This window comes from Myxine glutinosa, chromosome 9, assembly GCF_964187855.1.
Source record: "Myxine glutinosa chromosome 9, kmMyxGlut1.1, whole genome shotgun sequence".
NCBI lineage: Eukaryota > Metazoa > Chordata > Myxini > Myxiniformes > Myxinidae > Myxine > Myxine glutinosa.
The window spans coordinates 85,476,380-85,497,392 of record NC_136269.1 but is presented as its reverse complement, the minus strand read 5'-3'; the positions used below and the strand labels follow the sequence as shown (position 1 = coordinate 85,497,392).

Sequence of the window (21,013 nt, the reverse complement as noted above, 5' to 3'; positions counted from 1 at the left end):
TTATTGCCCAAATTTCAGCTTCTTAGCTCAAAGCATGGCTGAGATGTCGCCCGGACAAACGAGAGCCTTGACCTTTGACCTATATCGTCAAAAACATTGACAACCTCACTTTTGACCTTCGGAATCCTCTGGTAAAGTTTGACGAAGATAGCTGAAAGGGTTCGCGAGTTATCACACTCACAGACAAACAAAGGAGACAGACCGGCATATGATGAAGATTTTCAATTTTCGTCAAAACAACCAGACAGGGGTGAAAACACAATGTCCATCCACCTTCGGTGGCCGAAGTAATGAAAAACAACTTGACGCTCTCTCTACATCTGAAATTGTGTGCATCAAAGGATTCCAGAACAGTTTTGGGATTTCAGAACAGGAAGTACTTAATTTCAATTTAATGTAATATTTTGAACACTGCAGAACACGAATCGGAACATGAACCTGCAGTTTAGCAGTACGTTGGCGCTGAATTTGGCAAATTGTACGGAATCTCGTCGGATGAGCACAGAAGAGTAAGGTATTTAATTTAGTCTTTCTGCTTGTTTGACCTGCAGTCAAAATAATTCAAAATAATTCCAAACAGGAAACTTAGCTTTTAGGGATGACATAAAGGACACAAACAGGCACGAAGAACAAACATAATGTGTTAAATAATGTGTTGCAAAAGAGGGTGCATCAATGGCGGTAAACTTCCGATTGAAATGTTTTTTCTACAGCCTTTAAAACTTATATTTTATTTCAATTAAAATACGTATATATTTGAACACTGCAGAACACAAATCGCCTTGTTTGCACTTCCAAAAATCTTCAGCTTAGCTGTACGTCTCAACTGATCAAATTTACCACTTGAGCTCTCCTAGCAGCGGAAGGATTTACTTCTTCTTCTTATAAACTGTTTCTGACAAATTCCCATGTCCTTTTTCTCAAGACTGCAGAGTGTAAGTTGTTCTATGAAGTCGTTATTTTTTTAGCACCAATATCTCACATCAACAAACATTATGCAATCACATATAACAAACAATTAATTCCGTATCGAATCTTATGCAAGTAAATGTTAACATCATACTGTACCTATACACTGCCTAACCGACATAGATTTTGTGACTACTTCCAAAGAATATGCACAATTACATTATAACTGACAATAAATTACATAATAGCTGACAATTTGCTCACATAAACCAACACTCGTCTTGACAATGTCTATTATTCCCAAGTAAAGATACTCATAGGCTTGACATGTCAACAGTAGTTGCTCACATTGGCAGCAAGTTCAGTTATTGGTGTTGCCAGCCTCTCGTGGGGCTGCTCTGAAAGCAAGTTCACAAACCTGGACAGAAGAAAAACAGAGATGCGTTGGTACATTAAGAAAATTACAACAGCTTACAACACAAAAACCATGTTGCATCATTTGTTTATAAAGTAAAACCTCATCACTGACGTAACTGCGTTATGAAGCCAGTCTGTGCACGTGTCTTTTGAAAGAAAACATCTCTTTAATCATACACCTGCCAACTTAATGTGATCGGCTAGGTGGTGGAGTGGATAAAATCTGCTTGCATTGCCCTCGCTGGTGTGGTTTTGATTCTCATGGCTGCTCAGGGCAGAAATTTGCATTACCTGTGGAGTGGCAGCCTGTCCAGAATTAGTTGCTATGCCAAAGAAACGTTTATAGAATATAGAGTACTGTATCGGCATAAACCACCGACTTAATGTAACTGTATTCAGAATGTAAATTGTTATCGTAGTGTATTCTGGGAGTTCAAGCTCAGACCATGAAGAAGCATGTCATAATATATTTTTTGATTTTATGTACCATACTCTTTACAGAGTGTCGGTGCTGCCGGAGCAGTTGCTTGGCAAGGGTTATACTGGATGGTTTGCGATTACCTTCCCAGCGTTGTTTGTCAATGCTCTTTCCTTTTAAATCCTGAGCATCACGCAGGGAAGCAGCAAGCACTATTTTTTTTTTAAGTCTTTTGTTCGATTTGGCCAGGGTTCGAACAACTAGTCACATGAAAAAATAAGTACACCCCATGTAAAGTTTTGACTTTTTCAACATATTTCAACATACAGCTATTTGATCTTCATTTCAACAATATTGATAGATAAAGGTGATATAATATAACAAATATCATGAAACATTTACATTTTGTGGTCCATTGTATAATTTAAATAAACATAAATGCAAATTTTGCATGTGGAAAAAGTAGGCTTGACATGTAGTAGGCGGGGCTGGGGGGTGCCGGGGGTCAGACCGCCGGGGGGCGGCCTCGACACTGAGGCAGAGCTGCTTGCGGGGGGTGGTCCAGATCGAGGTGGGCCGGCTTGAGGCGGTCCACGGAGATGCGATCCAGGGCACCGCCGATGTCGATGGTGAAATATTTGTCCCCGGTCTCCAGCACGCGGAAGGGCCCGTCGTACGGGGGCCGTAGCGGTGCCCGGTGGGCGTCGTGCCGGACGAAGACGTATTCCGCCGTGCGAAGCTCCGGGGCGACGTGGGAAGACGGGCAACCGTGGTGTGCCGTCGGCACCGGGGCGAACCTCCGGGCGGTCTCCTGAAGGGCAGAGCGCTGTTGCGCCGCGGACCAAGGAGCCATGGAGTCGGGGATAAATTCGCCTGGTACAGTGGTTGCCCGGAGACCAGCTCCAGTGTGGTGCTGTGCACACACGGTCCGACTGCCAGAGAGGTAGGCCACAACGCGTTGGTACAAACAAAGAGTCTTTATTAAGAGCTCACACTTCAGCACTGGGCGGGCTCGAGCTTAGAGCCCGCATATATGTCCTGAGGCCACGCCTTGTCCCCGGGCGTGGCCGATCGGTCGAAAGGCGGGGCATGCGCTTTTGTTCCCGCATGGACGCTCGCGCCACCCACTGGTGCGCGGAAGTATTGTCCCTTGTGCCCGCCACACGCGGTATTGGTGGTATTGCCCCCTTTGGCAGAAACAACCTCAAGTAGGCGTTTCTTATAACTGTCTACCAGTCTCTGACATCAACTGGGAGAAATTTTTGCCCACTCCTCCATGCAGAATTCTTTCAGCTGCGCGATGTTTGAGGGGTTTCTTGCATGCACAGCTCGTTTCAAATCCCCCCCACAACATCTCGATGGGATTTAGATCCGGTCTTTGACTTGGCCATTCCAGAACCCTCCATTTCTTTCTTTTCAGCCATTCCTTGGTGGATTTATTGGTATGTTTAGGGTCATTGTCATGTTGCAAGATCCACCTTCAGTTGAGCTTCAACTTTCCGGCAGATAGCCTCGCATTATCCTCAAGCAACCTCTGGTACAATGAAGAATTCATAGTGGATTCTATGATGGTGAGCTGCCCAGGCCCTGATGAAGCAAAGCTGCCCCAAACCTTCATATTTCCACCACCATGCTTTACAGTTGGTATCAGGTTCTTGTGGTCAAATGCTGTCTTTGGTTTACGCCAAACATGTCTTCTGGTACTGTGGCCAAATAGCTCTACCTTTGACTCATCTGTCCAGAGCACATTGTTCCCGAAGTGCTGGTCTTTGCCTCGGTATTCATTGGCAAACTTTAGTCTTGCCTGATGTTCTTTCTGGACAGCAAAGGTTTCCTCCTGGCACACCTCCCATGTAGATCAAATTTGTGCAGCCTCTTTCTAATGGTAGACTCATGCACTTTGACATCAACAGTGGCAAGAGCTACCTGTAGGTCCCGTGATGACATTTTGGGGTTCTTAGAGACTTCTTTCAGCATCTTGCGGTCTCCTCTCGGGCTGAACTTGCTGGGGCGGCCTGGCCTGAACAAGTTGGCAGTTGTTTGGAATCTTCTCCACTTGTGGATGATCTTCCGGACAGTCGAATGATTGATTTCAAATTGTTTGGAGATCTTTTTAAATCCCTTCCCAAACTCGTAGGCATCTATAACCTTCTTTCTGAAGGCCTCAGAGAGCTCTTTTGATCTAGGCATGGTGACGTCGCACACTTCAACAACAAAGAGCAAACCAAACTAAATGTCTGAGGTTTAAATAAGACAGGTTCCTTCAAGATGCTCTCTAACGATGTTCTAATCATTTGCACCTGAGCTGGTGCACCTGATTCTAATTTTAGGTATTTGAAGTAGTGATAAATGTAGGGGTGTACTTACTTTTTCCACGTGCGAAATTTGCATTTATGTTTATTTAAATTATACAATGGACTACAAAATGTAAATGTTTCATGATATTTGTTATATTATGTCACCTTTATCTGTCAATATTGTTGAAATGAAGATCAAATAGCTGTATGTTGAAATATGTTGAAAAAGTCAAAACTTTACATGGGCTGTACTTACTTTTTCACGTGACTGTACCTCCCAGACTCAGAGCGGACACTTTAATCATCACACCACTGGGTCTGGTAGTCATATTACATGTGTTACGAATTCCGGGTTTATGGGGGTTACAATTCAGGTCATTTCTTATTAATATATGTTCTATTAAAGGTTGTTGTGATTAAAGGGTCAGGAGCCCTTCTGGGAAAAACGAGACCGGAAACGGGATCGTGAAGAAGAGGAGGAGGAAAAGAAAGGGCGGCCATCTTAAGCTTCGAGAGCTCCGACGCGAGCGGAGGCGATCGTTACCTACTTTGGAACGGAGTTGGAAAAGCCCGTCTGGCGAGAGGAGTTACCTGCGTGGGGTGATTGATTGCCGGTTACGTGTCAAGGTGCCATGTGGTCCTGGAAGGAACAAAGCGCCCGGCGCTGTTCGCCTCGACGCCTACGAGGGCATGTACGGGTCGCACCTTGGGCCTGGCGTGCAAAAGAGATTGGAGGGAGACGGTTGAGAGTTGAGACTGCCGCTCGAGACCGAGCCGCCGAACGTGAAGGACAAGGGAACCGTGCCTCTGTGAACCGAAGTCCGCGCGTCAGGAGAGCGCCGGATTACTGCGGAACCTGCGAAGTCAGGTATCCTCGCTGAGGTTGTCGAGTATCCTCACTCCCAGCCCCGGATTGGAATCGGACATAGATTCCCCGATCGCTGGATGGACTCGACGTCACCTGGGAGGCGTGCAGAGACATTGGGGGCAAGGGCCGTGAGTGTTGCCAACACTGTTGTGGGTTAAGGTGGCGCCACCTATACTATAGATAAGGATTGTATGGAAGTGCTGTAAACGCATTGTGATTCCTGTGTGGGATTTGGGAATATATTGGGGATTGTTCGTAACCCTTGGTGTGGACTCGTTATTGATTGACTTATTTTCACCCAAGGACCATACATCTTTCTGCCGGGGCTCCCCTCGAGGTTGACCCCGTAACAGAATTGGGGGCTCATCCAAATTACAATTTGCGGATTCGCAATTGGGTCTACGTCCGGGATCTATAAAATATTCTAAATTTTAGTCCGGGAAAGAATTCCCAAGAGTGGGAACTTTTCCAACGTTCCCAAAATTGTTTTGCTCTGCCGACAAAACAACAACAAAAAAAACAAAAAAAACAATAGCAATAATAGTAATACTGTTGCGTTTCTTTGTTGGAAATTTCTGGGGTGAAGGTTAACAGGTGTTACCAGTAGTCACCATGGCGTTTGTGACACAGAACTTTGCGGTAACCCCTAGTGAGGCACAGTTCCGAGCATTACTAAAATCGGACCTCTTGAAATTGGCCAAACATTTTAACTTGGAGGTCCGAACTAATTTGAGGAAGGCAGAGTTGCAGACCACGGTGATACAGTCTATGGTGGGATTAGGAACATGGGACGAGTTAGCCTGGGAGTGGCTACCCGAAGAACCAGAAGACGTTGAGCTCCGGAAACTGGAGTTGCAATTACGGAGCCAGGAACGGATCAAAGAAGAAGAAAGGAAAGCAGAAAAGGAAAGAGCAGAAGAAGAAAGGAAAGCAGAAGAGAGGAGAGAAGAGAAACAAGCAGAGGAAAGGAGAGTGGAACGAGAACTCCAGGAAAGGTTAGAAGGGAGAAAAGCAGAGGAGAGGAGAGCTGCCAGGGAACTCGAAGCAGAGGAGAGAAAAGCCGAAAGGGAGTTGAAGGAACATGACATGGAGCTTCAGCAAGAAATTAAATTCAAGGAGCTGGAGTTAATGAGAGAACGGGGAGAGGTACCACCCTTGCTGACGGGGTCGACACCTAGCCAGAACACCTGGGAGGTGGGCAGACATGTGAGGCTGGTTCCACCCTTCAGTGAAAAGGAAGTCACTCAATTTTTTCCACACTTTGAGAAAGTGGCCCGACAGTTAAACTGGCCGGAGGAGGCCTGGACCATACTAGTGCAAAGTGTGCTGGTGGGTAAAGCTCAAGATATTTATTCGGCGCTACCAATGGACCAATGTGCAGATTATGAGGTATTGAAGAAGCACATTCTCAAAGCCTATGAGTTGGTTCCTGAAGCTTACCGGCAAAAATTCAGGAATGCCAGGAAGAGGGAGAGTGAGACCCATGTGGAGTTTGCCAGAGTGAAAGAAAACATGTTTGATCGGTGGTGTGAGTCAAAAGGAGTCAGGAAAGACTTCGAAACATTGCGTGACTTGATCCTGGTGGAGGAATTTCAACAGTGTGTCCACGAGGACATCAAAGTGTACCTGCAGGAAAAGAAAGTACCAAAGTTGTGGGACGCAGCCACCATGGCAGATGATTATGCTTTAACACACCGGATAGGGGTCCACAAACCTAACTCCTCGCCTAGACTTCAGCAGGGGAGTTATGGAACACCCGGTGCGGAGAACGACAATACATGGCGGTGGCCTCAAGAGGATTATGGGGACAACTCTGATACCCCAACTGTTCGAAATCAGGGGGCTACGGGCCCAAGACAAACTTATTTCCCGGGGGGCCCGAGGCAGACCACGAGTTTTTCCTCCGGGCCTACTTGCGCCTTTTGCAAAAAACCTGGACACTTTATGTCCAGTTGTTACCTCATGAAAAGGGACAACCCAGAGCGGAGTCCGACTAGTACAACTCCGAATGCGATGGCAAACGTAAGAAATCGCCCACAGAAGAGTTACCAACCATTTATTTATGAGGGGTTTGTCTCACTAGAGGGAGACTTGACTAACCCAAGACCTGTTAGGGTATTGAGGGACACAGGAGCCCATCAATCCTTAATGCTTGAAGGCATTTTGCCATTGTCAAAGAGTACAGCAACTGGTGATAGTGTTCGGTTGCAAGGGATCGGTGGCTGTGTTAGTGCCCCACTTCATGTCATCCATTTGGAATCCGAATTGGTGTCAAGACCGGTCACCGTCGGTTTACAAGCCACGCTTCCTGTAGAGGGAGTATCTGTGGTTATCAGGAATGATTTGGCCAGGGGGCAAGTTTATGGTAACCCGGAGGTTGGTAAAGAGCACAGCAGGGAAAATAACACCACACCAGCTAGGAATGGCGACAAAAGTACCAAGTTATTTGTAGGGGGGCTGAACTTCAAAACAGAGGAAGAAGTTTTGACCTCTGTCTTCAACAGATATGGGCCGCTGGTGGAAGTGCGGTTGGTAAAAGACAGGGAAACGCAACGGTCAAGAGGGTTCGGCTTTGTCACGTTTGCAAGCACAAAAGACGCCAGAGAGGCACAGAAGAATTGGAATTGTAAGGATTTGGAGGGTCGGACCATAACAGTAGGGAAGGCATTTCGGAGGCGTCGAGAGGTCTACAGAAGAGGACAACTTGGCGGTAGTTTTGGTGTTGGCAGCAGCCGATATTACTAGGGAGGCTCCCAGAGTTACGGCACCTCCCGAAAGAATGATTGTCAGAGCACTGGCCGAGACGGAGACCGCCAGTCAGGTGACTGCTGGGACAAGGGGTCCCACCGTAACTGTTAGGAGTCCGGAGAAGTTGAAGCACTCTATATACGGCGGAGCCGCCGAGCCTGGGCTCCTACACGGACTAACCGTGAACGCCACGTTCTTAAAGGCGTCCCGGTAGGGAACTTTCCTGCACGGACTAACCGTGAACTCCACGTTCTTAAAGGCGTCCATGTAATGAACTTTCCTCCCCGGACTAACCGTGAACTCCACATTCCTTAGGGCGTGCATGTAGTGAGTACTCAGCTGGGCCTCCCGAAAATGTGCTATCGAGTTGTGTAACTTTGGGGCTTTGGTCACCACCCCTTAACCGTCATCCAAGAGAAACTAGAAGTTGTTGACGCTTGGTCCAGAGGGAATTACCTTTGGAATCTCTGGGGGTTTTGTAAAAGTTTGTTGCTTTATTTTTGAGATGTGATAATTGTGCCCGGGGGGAACTGATGATTTGGGGTGTGAGTTATTTTGGTTTGTTTATCAAAGTTGGCCTGCAAAGAAAGTTTTCGCGGTGTTCAAACTTTCTTTCTTGAAGGGGGGGGAGTGTTACGAATTCCGGGTTTATGGGGGTTACAATTCAGGTCATTTCTTATTAATATATATTCTATTAAAGGTTGTTGTGATTAAAGGGTCAGGAGCCATTCTGGGAAAAACGAGACCGGAAACGGGATCGTGAAGAAGAGGAGGAGGAAAAGAAAGGGCGGCCATCTTAAGCTTCGAGAGCTCCGACGCGAGCGGAGGCGATCGTTACCTACTTTGGAACGGAGTTGGAAAAGCCCGTCTGGCGAGAGGAGTTACCTGCGCGGGATGATTGATTGCCGGTTACGTGTCAAGGTACCGTGTGGTCCTGGAAGGAACAAAGCGCCCGGCGCTGTTTGCCTCGACGCCTACGAGGGCGTGTACGGGTCGCACCTTGGGCCTGGCGCGCGAAAGAGATTGGAGGGAGACGGTTGAGAGTTGAGACTGCCGCTCGAGACCGCGCCGCCGAACGTGAAGGACAAGGGAACCGTGCCTCTGTGAACCGAAGTCCGTGCGTCAGGAGAGCGCCGGATTACTGCGGAACCTGCGAAGTCGGGTATCCTCGCTGAGGTTGTCGAGTATCCTCACTCCCAGCCCCGGATTGGAATCGGACATAGATTCCCCGATCGCTGGATGGACTCGACGTCACCTGGGAGGCGTGCAGAGACATTGGGGGCAAGGGCCGTGAGTGTTGCCAACACTGTTGTGGGTTAAGGTGGCGCCACCTATACTATAGATAAGGATTGTATGGAAGTGCTGTAAACGCATTGTGATTCCTGTGTGGGATTTGGGAATATATTGGGGATTGTTCGTAACCCTTGGTGTGGACTCGTTATTGATTGACTTATTTTCACCCAAGGACCATACATCTTTCTGCCGGGGCTCCCCTCGAGGTTGACCCCGTAACACATGGTGTACTGTATTTGTGAGTTGTGCATTTTTACACATTGAGTATTTATCACATGTACATTTTAAAGTTACCATATTTATAAGCTACTCATGGAGCGCAAATTTTCATTGGTCTTCACGGCCTTGTAGCTTGAGCATTATCTTGCCTTTCACCAAGCCCAGATGTGCTTCGGCCAGGACGGAGAGAGGGAGAGTGGAGGTTGGAGAGATTATACGTTCGTTATTATTGCCAAATGATGCTATTAATATTGTTTTTAATACTATTAGCATTAATTAATATAGGCTGTTACAATGTTATCATTGTTTTTGGTATTTATTTTGTACTTCGAATGCCATGCCGTGGAAGTACATATTAAGGTGCTCTATATACACCTTAATATGGTGCACGTTTTAAACTTGGGAATTCTTCCGGGATTAATTGTAGTCAATTAGCCTTATTAACTCGGTAGATCATGAAGATCATTTTGGTGTATTACACTCCACATGTAGATCATGAAGAACCCTGGTGTTGGGCTAGCGGCTAGGGTGCCGGCTTAGGATCCTAGGATCCTGGGTTCGAATCCCGGTCGATCGCTGAATTAACGCCAGGGGGGTTGACTCAGCCTGTCATCCTTCCGAGGTCGGCTAATTGAGTACCAGTTCACTAGTAATTCCCTGTTTGTCGTTAAAGGCGGCAAAAAGGGTTGGCGTCAGGAAGGGCATCCGACCGTAAAACATTGCTTCAAAAAAGGGGACCAAAAAACAACAACCACGGTTCCCGAAAAAGGCCAACCCCCGCTTTGCGGGGAAAAATGGCCTCTAAAGGTGGTTACACTCCACATAAGAAAGCTCCAGTAGGACTCCACAAAAAACATGTCACACACACACACACACACACACACACACACACACACACACACACACACACACACACACACACACACACACACACACACACACACACACACACACACACACACACACTAGAAACATCAAGTATCTTGTATTCCAACTAATGCACTACCGTGCACAAACTGATCATGCAATATTAATATCCTGTGCCGAAACACATTTTCCTTTCCTCCTCTTCTTCTTCTGCACAATACCAATTCGTGAAAGAAAAATATTTCTTCCTCTTATTCTTCAATTCCACACATTGCTTATTTCCTTTACTTTCAGACATGTGAAGTAAAAAAACAAAAAAAAAACACTAAAGTTTATCAGAATAATCAGAATAGTTAAAGGACCATAGTTCATGTAGCCATGTTTGCTTCGTAGAAGTAGTAGGAGAGGTGACCACTTAAATACTGGTTTTACTGAAATAATTAAGCACAGGTCATCTTGAAAGTACTATGTTCGCACCTACCTGACAATCGCAGTACCGTAAGCAAGTATCAGCTGTTCTCGCTCAAACCCAGCAGCCTCCATTGCCTGGCACTGTAGAAAATCCTTGGTGCATGACACAGACAGTGGCACATCCTTACCCCACCTGCAAGCCAGTCGGTAGCATCATCTGAGGTGTCACTATGAACCTGCACGTTACAGTCACTGCCCTCGATTTATGGATTATATACGTTCTTGAAAGAATTGTACAAAAAGCAAATTCCGTATAATCACACCAGATTTTCCCATTGACTTGCATTATATTTTTTATAATCATCGGACAAAGCCTGGTGTTGGCTTAACGGTTCAGGTGTATGGCTTATGATCTTAGGGCGTTGAATTTGAGCCCCTGCTAAGCCATTAAATAACACAATGTGGGTTGACTCAGCCTGTCATCCTTCTGAGGTCGGCAAAATGAGTACCAGCTTACTGGAAACAGGAGGCACTGCATCAGCAGCACAGACGCTCTTCCAGCAATGATGCAACCAGCAGCCACAGGCTGCATACGAAATAATAAATAAACGCCGGAATTGTCCCAATCCCAATGAACCGTGTCAAAGTGGTCGCGCTGGCCAACTGCTTTGGGCATTCCGAACAGGGTATTGGGCCTGTTTGCCATGTTACCGTGCTCAGGTAGAACACCCTAGCCAGTTGGGAGAAGTGCTAAGAAGTATGGTACACCCGGTTGCCCAGATTAGCGACCGAAACGGTGGTCACCCAGATGTAGGTATGATTCGTGCTGAGCTCTACAACGCCAAACATGCTGCTGAGGTCTGTTTGCCGTTGTTCTGTTTGCCGTTGTTCTGTTTGCCGTTGTTCTGTTTGCCGTTGTTCTGGCAACCCCAAATTGTTTGGCAACCCCAAATTGTTTGGCAACCCCAAATTGGCACGTGCATTCTTTTATTCCTGAGGCGACCATTCATTTCCGGTCACTTGCCAGTGTGCGAGGTCAATTGAGGAGTGTTTTTATTTTGCCAAACCTTAAACAATAAATGTCAAATCACATCATCGATTGTCTGTTCTACTCTTTTTATTATTTACACGTGATCTGGTATTGTATGTGCTGGGGTGAATGGGTGTGTGTGTGCTTGTTGTTACATCCACCACCAAAGGTTCACCATCCAGGTAAGTAAGACTTGGTAAGACTCACTCTCTACGTCCCCTCTACCTGTCCACCATATCCAGGTATGTCAGGTAAGTAAGAGGTGTGTATTCCAGGTCCACAGTCTTCCCAGTTAGATCACCCTCGCAGCTCTTGATGTGCCATGCCTCCAGTACAATCTGTGTCGTTTGTTGAATGTCATGTCTAGGATATAGGTCCCATCCGACTGTCAGGTTAGCTTGCACGTATCATTGGCAGACGTGTAGACAAGACCGATAAACCAGTCAAGAGCAGTGATAAATTGGTCAAGAGGATAAGAAACGTTAGAATCCGAGAAGATGATACTGTGGTATCAATTGATGTGGTTTGACTCTTCACCAATATCCTGGTCGATCTCACGGTGAATGTCACGTTCGATTGGTTGAAACATTCTGACGATTGGAAAATAGCTGGTCAGAACAGCCAATAAACACCTTAGATGTTGCCAGCCTGCTGAAGATGTCTCAATAGCACGACCTTCATCGATGACGGTACACACCATCTATATAACAATACCGTAAGGACTCGACTTTGTTATCCCTTTTACGCCGCACCCAGTGACCCGATGCCCACGGCACTAATGGATTTACGATCTACGAACCGCGCTCTTTGTTTATCACGTACAGACATACTCGAAAAATCTGAATTAGCCGACGTTGGGGCCCAAAAGCATCCGTTTAACTGCCGATACGACACCATCTTACGACGCCATCGTATTGGCGTCTGCTGGGCGAAGGCGAAGCGAGCCGTCCGCTGATTGGACAGTCGAGTGGTGTGAACATGGGTGGTGTGAACCAAATGGTCTTTTTATTCCCTTGAACATTTTAAATTAGGATATATAAGGAAACGTCTTTATCGTCATTTTAATAAAGTTAAATGGAGTGACGTTGCGATACTCGGGGTGCGTTGCATAAATCCTCGTAACTCAGAGAGGTGTAGCAGGTGGCGAGACGTAAGGAAGCGATACTCGGGGTGCGTTGCATAAATCCTCGTAACTCAGAGAGGTGTAGCAGGTGGCGAGACGTAAGGAAGCTTAAAGATAACGAGCTGAAAACAGACGAACGATATGTCAATCTCTTTCTACACTGAACGGAAATAAAAGTATGAGAGCGGGAAGGCATGGCCTGAGCACCGAGGTTCCACAAGTGGGGGAGACGAGGGACAAATGAGTGCAGGTGAGCTGCGAACCTTTATTTTGGGAGTTGGGTTGTTGGAAGAACGCGTCGAAACTGTTGGGACTGCAGAGGGAATGATGTAAGAAACCGCAATGACTTGAGAAGAGGTGGTGGGAGAGGCCGTCGACCTGTCTGCATTGATAAAGCAGTATCACCTGTACGTCCGCTGCTTTGTGAGAGGTACCAATGGTGTTGAGTCAATTTTAATCAGATTGATTTGAAATTTCAGCAGCATTTGCATATTGGGTTACCGAAGCATATTGCTTTTGAGGTCAAAATCACCTAAAACCGTCAATGTTTTTGTATTTTATTTTCGCGGTTTTCTTAATGTTTGGCAGACGGAAGAAGTCTGAATACAAAGGGCTTTGCATTTTAAGTTGCCCAGTTGTTCATTTTGTGTGTCTGGGGATGTTGCGATTGGACTGCAGGTCTATCAGATGTTCCTGGTGGAGCGAAGGTTAAACTGTACTGTCCTAAGTGTGTGGACGTGTATACACCGAAGTCATCACGGTATTGTGACGTAGACGGAGCCTGGTTCGGCACTGGGTTTCCCCAAATGCTTTTCATGGTTCATCCTGAGTTCCGTCCTCAGAAGCCTGCCAACCAGTTGGTGCCAAGGTTCGCTTCCTTTTTTTTTTTTTCTTTTTTTTTTTTTTTTTTGTATACAAGATCGAGGCTCGTGAAAGAGCGAAGTTTACTTCCAGAGCATGCATTTGTGCCGGTGTCGGCAATCGTTGTTCATATACGCACTCTTCATTCTCATCTTTCTTCCTAACTCTTACTCAGACAAGCAAATCCCCTATGCCATCCATAATGGTACACTCTATCCATACACCACATCCTCCCTTCCGTGGATGTTCCACGGGTTTCGGCTAGTCTATATAATAATAGCATAAGGACTCGACTTTGTTATCCCTTTTACGCCGCACCCAGTGACCCGATGCCCACGGCACTAATGGATTTACGATCTACGAACCGCGCTCTTTGTTTATCACGTACCGCCATACTCGAAAAATGTGAATTAGCCGACGTTGGGGCCCAAAAGCATCCGATTAACTGCCGATACGACGCCATCTTACGACGCCATCGTATTGGCGTCTGCTGGGTGAAGGCGAAGCAAGCCGTCCGCTGATTGGACAGGCGTAGGCGAAAGCAAGCCGTCCACTTAGTGGACAATTCAGAGCATGCATTTGTGCCAGTTGTAGTGAAATTATACCAAAGTTGAACCCAGGAGAGTTACTCGCTTCAGCCACTGAAGGGCGTCTATAAAACCTGGAACGTCCGCGATGCGGAGCCACTCCTGTGACATTTACTTACATGTTGTCTTGAATGGTACGTATATGCTAGACTCGCACATATATGCTAGACTAGCTTGCTTTGTCTATTATTATCGGTCCGCTCAGTATGATACCAAGATCCTGATATCTATTGCATGATTGTATTTTTACAGGATGATGCCAAAGATCTAATTGAGATTAAACCTACCTATGGGACAAAGTTGTGGATCTGGTTGATTTTCACAACACTTAATCTCAATTAGATCTACGGAAATGGCGGGACACAAGATGATCAATGTACCGATACTCGGCTCCGACCCACAAGCTGAGGAATCGGGCTCGGTGTTCGCTCACTGGCTCAAAACGCTGGAGAACCAGTTCGGCGCCCAGGATGCCGTACCCACCGCTGAAACGAAGCTGTCTGTGCTACAGACCAAAGTCGACCACAACGTTTACAGGAGCATCGTTCGATGTACGACGTACGATACCGCCGTGGCAGAACTAAAGCGCCTTTACATTAAGAAACGGAGCGTGGTGTACAACAGGCATCTGCTCGCCACGCGACGTCAACAGCCAACCGAGTCGATCGACCGCTTCGCTCAGGAGCTGCGGCACCTCCTCGCGGACAGTACTCAAGAGGTACGGACACACGAGCAAGTCCAAGACGATCTTGTCCGAGACGCTTTCGTCTCTGGAATCAGCTCTACAGATCTGAGACTCAGGCTCTTGGAGACAGCTGACCTGACGTTCGCGGAGGCCCTACGGGTGGCCAACGTTTACACTGAGGCCCGGAAACAATCCACCGCTTATGACCGCGCACGGGTCGTTGCGGGGACTACTCAACTCGCGCGACTGGAGAGGGCTACCGCCGAGGATGCGGGTGCGAACTCGACTACGGCCGAGCCCCTGGCCGCTCCCGAGGTGGACTCGGATTCCGGCCTAGCAGCAGCTACAGCAGCCAGGCCCAGGCCTGACCGGAACGCGACGTGTTACTTATGTGGCAACCGACAGCATCCCAGGTCAGCGTGTCCGGCTCGGGAAGCCATATGCCATTTGTGTTCTATGAAAGGACACTTTGCTAAAGTCTGCAAGAAGGCCGCGCAGGGCACACGAGCACACGCGACCTTGAATGGGCTTATCGCCGAGCCAGCGGACCGAGCACGGAGCGGGGCGCCTCACCCGGCCTTGATGAGCTGTCCTCCTCCTCCCGGGCCCCTGGCTGCACGCATGTCCTTGGTGAAATACATCGGGCCGCCACAACAAATGTCGCAAACGCGACCGGCCGCGGAGCGATCGACCTTGACTGGCGTTCGAACGCCTTCCTCAAACAAACAAAAAGTTCCGGCTTTGAAAGCTCCTCCTATTGTGCATGCGCATGCGCCATCTGACGGCAGTGAAAGTACAATTATTGACTGCGATCTTTCGCACGTGACACGAGCGCCATCTGACGGCGGCTCGTACGAACTACACGCTCTTGGATCGGCACGTCCAACTATGCGTTTGGCACGGGGGCCCTCCGGAGGCTCCTCCGACGACCGGAAAACTGCAGCCGGTGTGGGATCCACTCGTGAGGCGCGATCTTCTCGCTCGGACGGCGCAATACCTGCCGGATCTTCTGGCCTTGATCAGGCCATTATCCCGCTCTTGGTCGAAGGCATTTTTGCACGGGCCCTAGTCGACACAGGATCTACGGATAGTTTCATCGATCAGCGGCTGGTGCGTCAACATGGTTGGCCAGTCATCGGGACTACACGACGGATCTTCATGGCCTCCCAGGGACTTCGGCTCAGCACGAAGGGGGAATGTCGATTAAAACTTGTGATAAAGGGACGCATGTTTTCCGATGTACATCTCATGGTCTTGCCTGCCTTATGTGCTGACATCCTGTTAGGACACGATTTCCTTAAACGACATGGACGTTTGGAAATTGAATTCGTTGGGACGGACACGCTTGCTGTGTGTGCACTCGCGAAAATGGAAATTGAGCCTCTTTCGCTGTTCCCCAACCTGACCACTGACTGCGCTCCTGTAGCGGTAAAATCGCGGCGCTACTCACGAGAGGACGCGCAATTCATTGTGGAAGAAACGGCCCAACTCTTAAAGGACGGCGTTATCGAACCTAGCCGGTCGCCGTGGCAGGCCCAGGTCTTAGTGGTGCGAAGTGAGGCCCATCGCCGGCGCATGGTAATCGACTACTCACAGACGGTTAATCGCTTTACACAGCTGGACGCCTACCCCTTACCGGGGATGGACGCGCTAGTACGACTGGTGGCCCAGTACTCCGTCTACAGCACTCTCGATATGCGTAGTGCGTATCATCAGATCCCCATCTCTAGGGCTGATCGCATCTACACCGCCTTTGAATCGGGTCAAAGGTTATACCAGTTCACCCGCTTACCTTTTGGGGTAACGAACGGGGTCGCCTGTTTTCAGAGGGCTATGGACGACCTCGTTACTAAGGAGAACTTGACAGATGTCTTTGTCTATCTGGACAATCTTACGGTTTGTGGGTATGACCAGGAGCATCACGATGCTAATCTGAAGCGCTTCCTCGAGGTCGCGCATAGGTATCGCCTAACCATGAATGAGGCTAAGTGTCGTTACTCTCAACGCACGATAGATCTTCTGGGGTACACTATGACCCATGGCTCTGTCTCTCCGGATAAGGAGCGTCTGCGACCTTTGCTCGATATGGCCCCGCCCGGCGATCGAGCTTCGCTGAAGCGTGCTCTCGGGCTGTTCGCCCACTATTCGAAGTGGGTGCAAAATTTCTCCGCGAAGCTCCACCCCCTTGTGGCCTGCGACACGTTCCCCATGAGCCCGGCCGCCTTGGCGGCCTTCGGGGGCCTTAAGGCCGACACCGCTGGCGCCGCTGTGGCGACAATCGACGAGAGCAAATCTTTCGTCGTAGAAAGTGATGCCTCGGATCATGCGATAGCGGCGACTCTCTCCCAAGGGGGGCGCCCTGTGGCTTTCTTTTCGCGGACTCTCACCTCCGCTGAGCGGAGGCATTCGTCTGTCGAAAAGGAAGCGTACGCAATCGTCGAGTCGATTCGGCGGTGGCGACCGTACTTACTCGGGCGATGCTTCCAAATCATCACGGACCAACAAAGCGTTGCGTTCATGTACAACACCTTACATGCTCAACGTATTAAGAATGAGAAAATCACTCGCTGGCGTATCGAACTCGCCGACTTCTGCTACACCATCAAATACCGCCCGGGGAAGGATAACCTGGTCGCCGACGCCTTATCGAGGCCGGCTATGTGCGCGGGGATCGTAACTTTGGAGGGGCTGCGCACTCTGCACGACACTATGTGTCATCCAGGGGTGACGCGTTTCGCTCATTTTGTGCGTAGTGGTAATCTGCCGTACTCGATTGAGGACATCCGCCGGATCTGCCGTGACTGCGCTATATGTGCGGAACTCAAACCGCGTTTTTACAACCCTCCCATGGGGTCGCTGGTTAGGGCTACTAGACCGTGGGAGAGATTGGCAATGGATTTCAAAGGACCGCTGCCGGTGTCGAGCAACTCTCGTTATCTGCTCACTATCGTTGATGAGTACTCGCGATTCCCCTTTGCTTACACGTGCGGGGATATGACGGCTGCCACGGTCATACGGTGCCTGCAGAATTTGTTTTCTATGTTTGGGTATCCGGCCTACGTGCATACCGATCGGGGAGCGGTGTTCCTGTCGCAGGAGGTGAGAGGTTATTTGCTCCAAAATAATGTTGCTTCGAGTTACACCACACCGTACAGACCCCAGGCGAATGGGCAGATCGAACCCTTCAATGGGATTATATGGAGGGCCGACACGCAAAGCCTCCGGACCCTCGGCCGGGGTCTCGATAAATGGGCTTGGTCGCTACCTGCGGCTCTGAACTCGATCCGGGCTCTCCTATGTACGGCCACCAACCAGAATCCTCACGAACGACTGTTCCACCACCCTAGAAGCTCAGGTAGTATCCGATCTTTACCCAGCTGGCTCGCTGAGCCGGGGCCGGCTTATCTCAAACGAGCGGTGCACACGAGCAAGTACGACCCCTTTGTGGATAAGGTGCAGGTACTCCAGGCTAATCCCGAGCATGCTCGTGTGCTGACGGCAGATGGACGCGAGTCCACTGTCTCCGTACACCATCTCGCCCCTTGTGGGGTCATCGACCCTTATAGGGATATCGACGAACCGATCTACGAGTCTATGGACTCTACCGAAGCTTCCTCTATGGAACCTTTGCCGTCACCTCTGTCGTCACCTACACCCCTGCCTGAAGGCTCTGAGGTCCCCCCCCTCCGACAACTGCCTCCAGCGGCTACTCCGACGGGGACTCCGGGCTTGGGGACGCCGCACCCGGTAGTTTCCAGACGCGGGCTGGCAGGGTAGTTCGCCACCCCGACCGCTACGGGTGGACCGACTGACATGGAATGACGTACCCTAATCAATTAATGCTGACACACGCTTGCGATCTGCCTAGCGGCAGTATAGTTCTAACGGCGGGGAGAATGTAGTGAAATTATACCAAAGTTGAACCCAGGAGAGTTACTCGCTTCAGCCACTGAAGGGCGTCTATAAAACCTGGGACGTCCGCGACGCGGAGCCACTCCTGTGACATTTACTTACATATAGTCTTCAATGGTACGTATATGCTAGACTCGCACATATATGCTAGACTAGCTTGCTTTGTCTATTATTATCGGTCCGCTCAGTATGATACCAAGATCCTGATATCTATTGCATGATTGTATTTTTACAGGATGATGCCAAAGATCTAATTGAGATTAAACCTACCTATGGGACAAAGTTGTGGATCTGGTTGATTTTCACAACACCGGTGTCGGTGATCGTTGTTCATATACGCACTCTTCATTCTCATCTTTCTTCCTAACTCTTACTCGGACAAGCAAATCCCCTATGCCATCCATAATGGTACACTCTATCCATACACCACATCCTCCCTTCCGTGGACGTTCCATGGGTTTCGGCTAGTAGACAAATATTTGGCACAGCTAAGGTCTCTATTGTTGTGGCTAACTTGGAACCTGAGCAAAAGATATTCAAGTTTCATGAGAATTGGCTCCCACAATAATGGAATAGGTATGTGGATAAGACTTCCACCATTATGCATAGGGAAATGGTAGACCACCTTATTTATTGGGCAACTTGGCTGAGTATTTCCCGGCATTAGCTTTACAAATAAAGTTCAAAAAGAAAGCAAATTGGCCTTTTTGGATGCGGAGGTTTACCGGTAGTTTGATGGCTACCTAAAGATGTCGGCTTACAGGAAACCAACCCAAACCAACAGATTACTGGATATTAACTCCTGCAACCCAATCACCCACAGGCGCAGTGTAGCACTGGCCTTGGCAGATTGAACATGGACTGTGTCATCTACCAAAGGCGATGCAATAAAGGAAATTAGATTAATTGGAGGAATCCTGCTCAGTAATGACAATAGTAAAGGGACACTCCCTACCCTGGAAGAACCAAAATGGGCAGAACGGAGAGAGCCAGACACGCTTGGGCACTGTGTACTGCCATACACTACAGGCCTTTCTGAAAAGATTGGCAATATAGTACATAGCACACAGATTGGTGTCGAGCATACAAGTGTCTACGCATCATCGGCAATATCATTTCAAAATGGAAGGACACAATATCAACGTGACAAATCAGAAGTAATTTACCATTCATAATGTGGAAAATGTGACCAATTTTACATTGGTGAAACTGGAAGGAACTTGTAACAAAGGCTAGATGAACATGACAGAGCAGTTTGGCTTGGTATCTGAGACACGACATCCAATAAAGGACAGATTGATACTGGAAGCATGGCACGTCAAGAACTGAGAGGGTGGTCTAACTGGGGAGACTGTGGAGGTGCCCACACAATACACACCTCTGATGCGAATGCCAAAAACTGGATGGTGCAATAAACTGGACAATACGAGCAAAAAACAGCACTCGGTCCCCAACACCACACCCACACATCATGCACAACACCCAGTGGAGGGTGGGAGCTGTAAACGCTTTTTAAAAAAAACACAGACAGATTACAAGGGGAAACTATTTGAAGGATTAATAGGGGAGGAATGGTGGGATGGCAGAAGGCGTTTGACATCTATATTATAAAAGGAGTCGTGTCTGTCTGTCTGTTGTGTTATAACCTGTTTGCAGATTAAAGATTTCAATAAATCCAAATATGGTGGACTCAGGAAAGGTTTGTGATGCAAAAATAAACAAATAAATAAATAATAATAATAAAGATCAGTTTATGTACACGGGCACACATGTGGAAACTGCAAACACCAACTTGTGATGCTGGTTATCCCTGCAGGGAGGGCAGGATCTCCCAGGAAACTTTTCTGTTATTGCCCAATATATTAGCCATCACAACTATGCCAGGGAAACGGAAAGCATCATTTTTTTAGCAAGTACACAAAGGTAGATACTATATTTCAGAGTTTGTTTTTTGCCATGGCCCATGCCTAATACATACTCCAGAGAGTTTGATGACAACAAAGAAGAGAGGGGAAGGACGAGAAATAATTTTTTGACTTCTTCTTAGTGTGAATGAATGAATGAATGATCGTTTTAAGGCCATTTCTCCCCGCTGGAGCGGCGGTTAGCCTTGCGGGCCCCATGACAATCATGGTTCCCTGTTTGAGGCAATGTTTTTACGGCCGGATGCCTTTCCTGACGCCAACCCTTCGTCGCCTCTTACGATGCGCAGGGATACGGTGCACCTATTCTAAACCTGGGTACACACCGGGATCATTCATCCCAGAAAGCTGGTACTCAATTTGCCGACCTCGGAAGGATGACAGGCTGAGTCAACCCCCCTGGCGTTAATTCAGCGATCGACCGGGATTCGAACTCAGGATCCTAA

General features: G+C 48.2%; 1 protein-coding gene across 3 annotated transcripts in view; it reads right to left on the bottom strand.

Annotated features, from left to right (window-relative positions):
• LOC137435267 (ribosomal biogenesis protein LAS1L) overlaps nt 1–21,013 on the bottom strand; it is a 72,656-nt gene that overhangs the window by 50,050 nt on the left and 1,593 nt on the right. For all 3 annotated transcript variants that reach the window (XM_068128888.2, XM_068128891.2, XM_068128890.2), the window contains exons 3-4: nt 10,518–10,640; nt 1,258–1,327 (exon numbers count right to left, since the gene is read on the bottom strand). In XM_068128888.2, the coding sequence (XP_067984989.2) occupies nt 1,258–1,327; nt 10,518–10,640 (193 nt within the window). The remainder of the gene's footprint in view (nt 1–1,257; nt 1,328–10,517; nt 10,641–21,013) is intronic.